This window comes from Chrysemys picta, chromosome 10 (assembly GCF_011386835.1).
Source record: "Chrysemys picta bellii isolate R12L10 chromosome 10, ASM1138683v2, whole genome shotgun sequence".
In the NCBI taxonomy this organism is placed as follows: domain Eukaryota; kingdom Metazoa; phylum Chordata; order Testudines; family Emydidae; genus Chrysemys; species Chrysemys picta.
Genome location: NC_088800.1, coordinates 65,627,462 through 65,637,062, shown reverse-complemented (window position 1 = coordinate 65,637,062; position 9,601 = coordinate 65,627,462). Strand labels below are relative to the sequence as shown.

General features: G+C 44.2%; 1 protein-coding gene across 1 annotated transcript in view; it reads left to right on the top strand.

The window, feature by feature from the left end:
- Positions 1-335: 335 nt before the first annotated feature.
- LOC101945417 (uncharacterized) overlaps positions 336-9,601 on the top strand; it is a 185,677-nt gene continuing 176,411 nt past the window's right edge. The window contains exons 1-2 of the mRNA XM_042861623.2: positions 336-529; positions 8,420-8,470. Of these exons, the coding sequence (XP_042717557.2) occupies positions 430-529; positions 8,420-8,470 (151 nt within the window). The 5' untranslated portion in view covers positions 336-429. The remainder of the gene's footprint in view (positions 530-8,419; positions 8,471-9,601) is intronic.

Genomic DNA, 9,601 nt, shown 5'->3' with positions numbered 1-9,601 from the left:
GAGGAGAAAAGCTCACTTGTTCGCTCCCCCCCATGGAAGCACCTTCCTTTCAGCCCCAAAGCCTTCACCCATTCCCCCACACGGCTGTAATTACTGCAGCAGGAATGGATCACCTGCAGGGCGATCACTGCCCAGGATTGTTCAGGCTGTCTGACCTCTTTCGATGCCGAATACTCCAGCTTCCGATAGGTTAGAAATGGTCCTTGTTGGGTGGGAGCCGTAGGTCTAAAACATTATCAAAGAACTCTGAGTGGCTGAGATGTTCCCCCCTCCCTTACTCTTCCCCCCTCCCTCCCATACACACACCACCACCCGCTCCCCTGTCAGCCCCTCCCCTGGCTGGAAGAGGGGAGTTGAAATAGTCAGGTCCTGCTTTGTGAAAGTTTTCTTTCACAGCCTGGCTCAGAGCTGCCTCTGAGAGGAGGACTGATGTGGGTTTGTTATTGCTGGGCTAAGGAGGCACTTTGGATGGTCATGGGGCTGCGTTCAGTCCTGTTATTCTGTGTGATTGTCGCAGGAGTGCCTAGGAGTAAGTAGAAGAAAATATTGTTTCCTCTGCTAAAATCGGAGCTTGCTCGCTCGCCAATGCACAATGTTTCTGCACAGCAATGATCTCACTTGCAAAGCATCTGGGAGAGTGTAAATTATGTTGGGACTTGCAGCTCTTGTAGGAATACTTTCTTGTAGTAACTTTGTCTTGGCTTTCTGTACATCAGTTCTGTATTGCTGGCCTGCCTGGGTGGTGCTTTTGCAGGTGCGAGGGTATCCTGCATGTTAAAGAGCACAGTATTACTGTATCTTCCTTCAGCATTAGTTGGGGAAGCCCAGGAAAATGATGGGACTGCTGTAGTGGATACATGCACTCATCACAAAATGATTGGAGTTTATAAAAGGCTGCATTAGTTTGAAGTTTAAAAATGATGGTTACTACAATATCTTGAAAATGAAAGGTTCTTAAACTAGCTGCAAATGAGGGAAACTGTAATAATATTGTCCATTTTTGGCTGAAAATAGATCCAGACACATGCTGTTTCCTAAATGGAAAACAAACAGGATAACAAATTAAAAACAATAAAATAAAATAAATTATTCACAGGACTCTGCTCCCAGACGGAGACCTAAACTAAGTGGACAGATTTTCCAAATGGCTCAGCACTCCTCAGCTCCGTTTGTTTAGCTGGGTGCTGAGCACTTTTGAGAATCTGGCTGTATCATTTAGGTGCTGAGAGCTCTTTTGAAAATCTGGCCCTCTCCGCGAGTGCTGAACGTTCTTGAAAATCTGGCCCTCCGTGATTAAGGTGAACTGTGTGCGATTTTTGTGTGTTGCATTTATTTCTATGCTCTTGCAAAGGAAATTGCTGATTTATTGCATTTAAAAGCCATTAACTTGATAATGAATCTTTCTACGCTTCCAACCAACTTTTTCAAGAAAGAAGAAACCATTTAAATATTCCAAAGAATTTCCAGACCCAAATTTGGTTATTTAGATGTGTATGGCTGCAATTTTTCTTTTTGTGTATTTTAAATTTCTAATGGGATTATGAGAAAATGAATCAGAATAGTGTTGTTGCTTTCCAAAAGCAGTGCCGTTGGAATTTTAAGGTTTATTTATACAGGTATATAGATTTAGCAAGATTTTTCTAGTCCTAGAATGTTATTACCAGGTGTGGTCAATTAGATAGACAATCATCATTCCAGAAATCTTCTTGCTTTCTACTTACTGATTGAACTGAGATGAAGTTTATTTAAAACAACAGTAATCAATTCATTTGCATTTTGCTCTTTTAGTTCAAGTTTGTACTTCCATAAGGGAGTTCAGTTTCTGCAAAGATGTAACAGAATCTTGTATGGGGAAAAACAATGATAAATGTATTTTGACAGAAATGTAATTTTACTCTTCTGAGAATTAAGCTCTAACTCTACTTCAAGAATGATACAAGAATAGATACCAAAGGGAAAAGCTGCTCACTTATTTTTGTGGCAAAAACAGTGAATTTCCCCCCGATAGTTTTAAAGTCTATATGGAGAGAAGAGAAAATGTGGTTTCAATCAAATAATCTGAATGGGGTTTTTAAATGTGCTAGTTTGCCAAAAGGATTTCCTTAAGGCAGATGGAACATATGAAATATACAACAGCACAGCAATGGCAAGTAAAGAGAGAGGCATTGTTAACTGTTGTCTCCTGTAGGAATAATTGACCTAAGGGGCACGGAGGACCTCGGTTATAACTGGAGGGCATGTTTCATTAGCATAGAACTTGTGGAAGAGGTGTAAATACTGCTGTTGTTCTTAATACTGAAGGGAATTATCTTAAACCAAGCTTTTTATAGATTATAGCAAGCTAACGTTGGGCGGTTTTTAAAGAGGTTTAATAGTAAATGATTTATTATAAAAGCAGCAAATTCACTTTCATTTCTGTCCAGGCATGTGAAAGTGCCATAAACAGTAGTGAATCTGCATCACCCATCTGATTTTGGCTGTTTACTGTATCAGCGTGACCAAGGTTTGTTAATAGAATACCTGGGACTCAGTCCAACACTGTTTGTTTGTTCCCAGTGAATTCCAAGGAAGTTTGGTGTGTGCAAGGAATACAGGATCAGGTCTTGGGTGGGGGGTCGTGTCCTAGAAGCATCCATAAAAGGGGCTATTCTCATCACAGTATATTTAGTTAACTCCCACTTATTAGAACAGTGGTAGGGTGACCAGACAGCACATGTGAAAAATTGGGACAGAGGGTGGGGGGTAATAGGAGCCTATATAAGAAAAAGACCCAAAAATCAGGACTGTCCCTATAAAATCGGGACATCTGGTCACCCTAAACAGTGGAAAAGGCCTATTGGGTCAGATCTTCAGAACTATATTCATATAAGTGCCCATTGATGGACAAACAACAACACAAATCTATGGATCTTTTGCTCACCTGATTTTTCTCTGATGGAGCCTAACTGGTTATTTGAATGCCCAGTTCCGATGTTTGTGCATGCAATTGCAGAAATTGTGCAGGCAATGTGCCACACATGTGCATGCCTAATAGACGATGAAAATCTGACTCTGTTGTCCTGCCCCTTAATGGTTTTTGATCTAGTGCTTTGTCTAGTTGTGTTTGAAACAGATCAAGTGATGGGGATTCTGCTACTTCCCTTGGAAGATCATTTCAAAGGCAAAGCATGACAGTGAGCTATGCCATTAGTTTTAACGGACACTGTACGTGCACTGAGATTAAAAAGCAGACCGAGTATCTGTATGTAATAGGCCAAACTGCTCTCTCATTTATGCCTGCGTAACTCTGGCGTCACTCCATTCATTTCAATGTATTTGCCCTCACATCTCTAGAGAGTCACTGCCCTCTCCATGAAGCCTGAATGAAAGTCAGGAAGGAGAATAGACTCTCTAGTGTTCAGGGACGGATGAAACAACAAAAAGTCCTGGTGACGTGATGTTTAGTGTTTGCTCCTCAGTGTGCCAGTGTTGGAAAAGAACAGCTCTAGTGTGGAAACCTGCTGCTGTTCATGCTTCAAATGACACTTGCATTCTCTCTTGTGTAACCACTGGCAATGAAACTCTCCTGCTAAGCAGATAATGACCTGAAAGGCAATTGATTCATTTAAAAATCTGCACTTGGGGGATAAAGTACATTGTGATTCTTCCTTGGGTTAGACACCCCATTGCTACTTAGACTGGATTCTCTGCAATATGGCAGCAGAATCCTTCAGTGAGTGCCTAGAATCCTTCCAGGTACTGCCCAGTGCAGGCCAGGGCTGCCCAGAGGATTCAGGGGGCCTGGGGCAAAGCAATTTTGGGGGCCCCTTCCATAAAAAAAAATTGCAATACTATAGAATACTATATTCTCGTGGGGGCCCCTGCGGGGCCCGGGGCAAATTGCCCCACTTACTCCTCCCCCACCCCCCACGGGCGGCCCTGGGAAAAATAAACCTTCCGCATCTCGGCACAAACCCAGTTTTGAGAAAACTTCTTTACAGGGTATCACTGGTTCTCAGCATCAGCTAGTGCTAAAAGGCACTAAAGCTCATTAAAAGGGTTGGACAAATATTTTTCCGTCAAAACTTTTTTTGGAGCGAAAACTAGGGGTTGTTAAAAAGCAGAAAAAATCATGGACAATGTCTGCTTTCCTTCAAAATTTGTTGTGTTTTTTTTAATTGAAAAGCTGAAATTAGTCTGCCAAAACCTGAATATGGTTTGGGGTTTCAGAAGTGTGTGGCCAAATATTTGCTGCTTGCTGTGTTTGATTGTTTAAAGAAACAATAAAAAAATTCTGCTTAATAAAAATCCAAAACTTTTGAACCACCTCAGCTTGTGACCAAATGCCTGAGCCCATCCAGTCAGAGATTTTTCCAGGTTTCTGATACTCTGCTGGCTTCCTTGACTCATATCTGTCTCCATAACGTTGGGTTCATTTAGGTTAGAACATAAGAACAACCATACTGGGTCAGACCAAAGGTCCATCCAGCCCAGTAGCCTGTCTACTGACAATGGCCAATGCCAAGTGCCCCAGAGGGAGTGAACCTAACAGGTAATGATCAAGTGATCTCTTTCCTGCCATCCATCTCCATCCACCCTCTGACAAACACAGGCTGGGGCCACCATTCCTTACCTATCCTGGCTAATAGCCATTAATGGACTTAACGTCCATGCATTTATCTGTTTCCTAGAGACTGGCTCCATGGGGTCCCTCACAAACTGGAGATGGTTACTGTGGGTTTGTCTTTAGTATAGCTTATGTACATACTCCACGAACTGAGCATTTGAGCTTGTTCCAGAATCTGGGATGAGCCTATGTTGTGAAAACTGAAATGCTCAAAATAGCACATGCATATGAATGGACACAGGGTGCTAAAACTAAATTAACCCAGGGGTTCTCAAACTGGGGATCAGGACCCCTCAGGGGGTCATGAGGTTATTACTGGGCGTTGCGAGCTGCCAGCCTCCACCTCAAACCCCGCTTTGCCTCCAGCTTTATAATAGTGTTAAATATATAAAAAAAAGTGTTTTTAATTTATAAAGGGGGGTTGCACTCAGAAGTTTGCTATGTGAAAGGGGTCACCAGTACAAAAGTTTGAGAACCACTGAATTAACCCTTCTGGAGCCTCGGGGAATGCAGGGGAAGGGGGTCTTTCTTGGTAGGGTTGGGAAGGAGGTAGGCGGTGTAGGATATAGTTCTTCTCATGTGATCCCTCCCCCAGTGGCTAATTTTAAATGAAGCTACCCTCCCCTGCCATGAATCTCCCTATGGCACTAAAATTAAATCTAGACTATAATTTGGCATTTGAGAAGTGAAAGGGATGGCAGCCCTAATGGAAAAGCTAACAGCTTGGCTCTTCTGCAAGCCTCAAACTGCTGAATGAGCTCTAGGGTAGGGAAGTCTGTGCCTCCCAAACAGCCTGGCCCTGCCCCCTATCCAACCCCTACCCACTTCCTGCCCCCCGACTGCCCGCCCTCCTCAGAATCCCCGACCCATCCTGCTCCTTGTCCCCCAGAGTCCCCCGCCAACCACCACCCCCAACAACCCTCCCCTGCTCCCTGTCCCCTGACTGCCCTGACCCCTATGCATGCCCCCTGGCTAAGTCCTGACAGACCCCCGGAACGCCCACGATCCAACCCCCCTGTTCCCTGACTGCCCCCCCCCAACCTCTGCCCCCTCTCTGCCTCTTATCCAACCCCCCCGGCCCCAGCCCCTTACCCCCGGCTCCCCCCTCACCCGGAGCCTCAGCACGCCGCATCCAGGAGCGTCCCTGGACAGCGCTGCAGCATGGCTCCGGCGGGGCCTGAACTCCTCCCCGCTCAGAGCCATGTGGTAAGGGGGCAGGCCTGCAAACTCCAGCGGGGCCTGAGCTCCCGCCTCTCGGCCCGGAGCTCGCAGCCCCGCCCCCTTACCACGCGGCTCTGAGCGGGGAGGAGCTCAGGCCCCGTCGGAGCCAGGGACGCTCCTGGATGCGCTGAGGCTCCAAGAGAGGGGCAGAGGTGGAGTTGGGCCGGGGCGGGAGCCTCAGCCATTCTCGTGGGGGCCCCTGCAGAGCCCGGGGCCTGGGGCAAATTGCCCCACTTTGTCCCCCCCATCTTGGCGGACCTGGTGCAGGCAAGAATGGCAGAATTAGGCCCTTAACTAAAGTCTTTCCTTTCCTCTGTTGGTAAGAAAAGTAATTACATTTTCATACCCACCTGAGCAAATCTACCAAGGGATTGTTATGTATTTACATTACAGTAGTGTCCAAAATGTGCTCGGTATGGTACAGACATGTAGGAAGACATGGGCTGAAATCCTAGCCCCAGTGAACACAATGGCTAAACTCCCATTGAGGATTTCACCCATGAGGCCTGCCCTGAACAGCTGACATAATGGCTGATGGTAATAAACAGAGGATGAGGATGAGAATGAGAGTAAGTTGACATATCTATGTGTTCTATTTAAAGGTAGCTACTGCTCTAGAATAACTCAGTGGGTCTCAAAATTTTTCATATTGTAGAACACTTCCCTTCTAAATCCCATACTTTGCCCCTGGCAACTACAGAGCTTAGTTAGATGAAAGAATAATGTGAAGGTTTTAAAGAGACAGTGAATACCATTTCTGAGGTTGCTTTGGTAAATCTCTCTTATTCCTGCCTCTCATTTTATGTTTGTGCTGTTTATTTCCTCTCCTGGGGTATAAGGAGTAATTTAATATTCGCAAATCTCTCCTCTTGAAGCTTCCAGTGCATTAACCAATGTACTTGGTTTTGTTTATCTATGTGTGTGCTATGGTGGTACTCCTCTAACTTTGGAGTTATCAGAAAATTTGGTCACAGCCACCTTTATAGTAAGGAGTAGACATGAGGTGGTGCAGGGTTTTTTTACTTTAGATGGTCAGAAAAGTCTCCTTTAAAAAAAATATATATATATATATATATCCTGGTCAGTTAGCACTATTTACTATGCTGATTACCGCCAATAGAAAAGAATGACAAAGCACCATTTCGCTTGAAAAGGATCTCTTTTCTATTCAGCAGTCAGCTCCACCATGGGTGATGGGAGATATGTATCTTGGCCTACAATGTCTTGTTTGTCCTTTGCTTATTAGGCCTTGGCCAGTGCTATTTTATGTGATTTTTTTTTTTTGTCAGACCTTGGACAAGTTAGCAGGAGAACAAGTTTTGGCCTCACCTTCCATGAGCCTTATATTCAGAAGGCTAAAGTATACTTGGTTTGTAAAGAAGATTAAAAAACAAAACCTGATTTGAGAGTTCTGGGGAGGGATTTTTTATGGCTGACTGTGAAGTCATTTGTTCTTTCCTAAAGGCTGCAGCATGTCTTGAAAATATTAATGGTGACTGTGGAATCTAGAAAATATAAACCCCAAGACATGTCCAGGGTGTGGATAGAAGGCATTTACTTATATATGGTTAGAATGAGGCATGACAGAACTTGTAAAGGGGAATCTTGCACTTTGCTTCCACCCATCTAACCAGAGTAATTAGTCTAATTCAAGCACTAAAAATTAAGCTAGTCAAAATATGCTGGAAAAGCTATAGTGGAAGATGGGACTTTTCTCAGCCTATGGGCGAGAAACAGGAAACATGTTAGTCGTCTCATTTATTTGCTTGTGTTTTCAGAAAGTGTTTATCCTCTTTAGAGCGGAAGAAGGAAGAAAGGGAAATCATGAGTGTTCATGTGCACATAGTTACCAATGGTTTAACATCAACAGAGGTGGACCAAAATCACCACTCTGAGGCTGAACTCCCCTGAATGAACTTCAGGCCCTCATTAGAACTTTGACTCCTATCTCTATGAGCAGCAGCACCTAAACCTGAGCTCTTCATACACAGATCTCCACTTTGCTGCTCAGGCCTGTAATAATGCTGGTGGTACAGAGACAAGACTCTATTGTAATGCATACAATGGCGGTTCTTCACTTGGAGCTGCCAGCCAGACACAGACTCTCCCTCTGGTTCTCCGGCTCCCAGAATAATGAAGCAGAACCTGTGCCAGTGGGTCTCACAACAGAGTCCTGGCCTGGACTAAACAGTCATGGAATGAACTTCTGACTCCATTATGTGGCCCATTTCACTCACACATTAAGGCTTCTGATCTGAGGATTGTAAGAATATTTTATATTGTGAAAGATGTTGGCTTCTATCCAATTTAGAAAAGAGATGATGTTCAAATGTTGTAGCTTTTATCTTTTGCCAGAAAAGAAGGCAAAATCATTGTTGCAAAATGACTGTGTGATAACAAGTCCCTTGCGGTATATGGTGTTTTCCCCTAATAAAGTCTTTTCAGTAATTGCTATTAGAGGACTTTGCAATGTATGTTGCTGCTTTAATCTTAGTGTTATTGTAAATGAACAGTTATGGTATCAGTCACTGAAGCCGCACATGGATTTTTTCTTAGTGCATTTCTACAATTAATTCTGATTTGTTGTTGCAGGATCTCAAGAGAATTTAGGCCCGGAAGCTGCCTGTATGACTGAGTGTGCTGGTGAGTAAGGCCAAGCTGGTATTCAGAGCAGGTTTATAGTCACAACGCACGACTTTGCGGTTTGTAACGTGCTGGACTTTTCAGTGGACATTGCTTTATTGGAAGGATGATAGTAATAACTGAGCTGGGATTTACTGCTGTTTAGCTAATTTATATTCATGGAGGAAACTGCCTTGCACGGCTGAGTCTTATGTTGCACTGAGTTGCTCTAAGTTAACTTTCTACGGACTCAGATCACACAAAAGTTAAAACTAGCCTACAGTGTGCTACAAAATCCTGCCCTGAGTCTCTTTTTCCGCATCCTATCTGCACAGTAGCAAGCTAGGAGAAAGACCTAGCACTCCATCCACAGAGCCTGGCTATTGCTCCTGGGGATGCTCCACAGACTCAAGGTTTGGTCAGCTAGCTTGTGTGCATGCACCAGTAACCAAAGCTTCCTGCTCATCTTGACAGCAGGTGCTTGAGTGCACACTGCTCCTTTACAAACAACAATCGGCGAATCAGAGAGCGCTCTGATCCCAGGTCCCCCTCTATGCCGTCCTGCACAGCCAGTGTGCCTCAGAGTCTTTTTGCTCAGCCATCATTCCAGTCCAACCTCATAATTCCTAACAAAAACCTGGTGTTTTTAAAGGGCTTTCAATTCCCCACTGAGCCTGCAGGTGGAGCTAAAGAAGAGCAACATGGCAAATGTTGTGGCCATCTTTCCCAGGCAGCACCCTCTTAACCTGATGCAAGAGAGATCGTTTTAAACAAACTCTCCTGCTTCTGCTTTACAGTAGTTCCACTGCTAAGATAATGCTACAAATTTGTGATCTTTTAGGGATTTCACCACTGTCCTCCTGAGTGTCACCGTGGCATGCCCTGACCCCCAGAACTCATGCTGGTGGAAGGGTTACAACTCTGATCCTCCAGCCCTTAAAGCACAGCTTACTATCATCTGAACTAAAGGAGATTCTTCTTTGACTGTAGCCATATAGAGTCTATGACACACATTAGCATTTCTGACTTTTTTTTAGTAGAGGGCAGCACAGCACACGTGCTCTAGCCAGTTCATTACAATTAAGTGGCTGTTTTAAATGACATATCTTGTAGGGGATTGTAGTGAAAGAAGCAATATTACTGCGTGTGTTC